The sequence below is a fragment of the Coturnix japonica genome, unplaced genomic scaffold, assembly GCF_001577835.2.
Source record: "Coturnix japonica isolate 7356 unplaced genomic scaffold, Coturnix japonica 2.1 chrUnrandom730, whole genome shotgun sequence".
NCBI classification, from domain to species: Eukaryota; Metazoa; Chordata; class Aves; order Galliformes; family Phasianidae; genus Coturnix; species Coturnix japonica.
The window spans coordinates 18,485-19,538 of NW_015440092.1; the positions used below are offsets into that span (position 1 = coordinate 18,485).

At 55.8% G+C, this 1,054-nt stretch overlaps 1 gene segment (V, D, J or C); it reads right to left on the reverse strand.

Annotated features, from left to right (window-relative positions):
* The window catches only part of LOC107307634, a 7,518-nt gene that overhangs the window by 1,405 nt on the left and 5,059 nt on the right, over positions 1–1,054 (reverse strand). The window contains 1 exon segment of the V gene segment in view: positions 3–182. Within this exon segment, the coding sequence occupies positions 3–182 (180 nt within the window).

Consider the following 1,054-nt stretch of genomic DNA (forward strand, 5'->3'; position numbering starts at 1 on the left):
ACCACCATCACCATAATAACCACTACTACGAGCATCTTTGGCGCAGTAATACATGGCCGAGTCCTCGTCCTTCAGGCTGTTCAGCTGCAGCCTCACTGTGCTCTGCCCGTCGTCCCTCGTGATGGTGGCACGGCCCTGCACCGCCGGCGCGTATCTTGTGGCACTACCATCACTCCAAATACCTGAGACCCACTCACACATTTGGGCCACACTGAGACCCCATAGGGATCCCATAGAGACAACACTGAGGCTCTAGTAGTGATCCCATAGAGACAGGGCTGTGCTGCACAACCTTGTGGGGTCGTTTTATGGTCCCGTAAGAGGAACAACCGACTGCCATGCACCGTTTAGGGCTGGTGGCAGCCCCTGGTGTCCCCACGGAGCAACAGCTGCACAGAAAAGCTGATAAAAATAGAAGGAAAAGGGACAAAATCAGGCTGAGAAAGACAACGTGGAGCATCACCCACAGCTGCTCCATCTGCCGGCACAGCACAGGGTTCAGATAGGACTGAAAGAAATGTGGTTTCCTGCCCCAAAATAGAGCTGAGCTGGGCCCAGCTGGGGCTGAGCAGCTGCTGGAGGCTGCTGACAGCATCGAGTGGGTGACAGAGCAGCACAGCATGGGGATGGAGGGAGATGGGGGTATGAGGAGTCATGGGGGGGCACAGGGATGGATGGGGCGGCGGTGCAGGCTTCTATATGGAGGAAGGAGATTTGAGAACCCCATAGAGATCCCATAGAGACCACACTGAGACCTCATAGGGATCCCATAGAGACCACACTGAGACCCTATAGGGATCTTCAGACAATCATACGAGGGCTCAGCCTCATCTGCAAGGCCTCAGGGTTCACCTTCAGTGATTATGCCATGCAGTGGGTGCGACAGGCACCAGGAAAGGGGCTGGAATATGTCGCTGGTATTAATAGTGGTGGTAGCACATACTACGCGCCAGCGGTGAAGGGCCGTGCCACCATCACGAGGGACAACGGGCAGAGCACAGTGAGGCTGCAGCTGAACAGCCTGAAGGACGAGGACTCGGCCATGTATTACTGC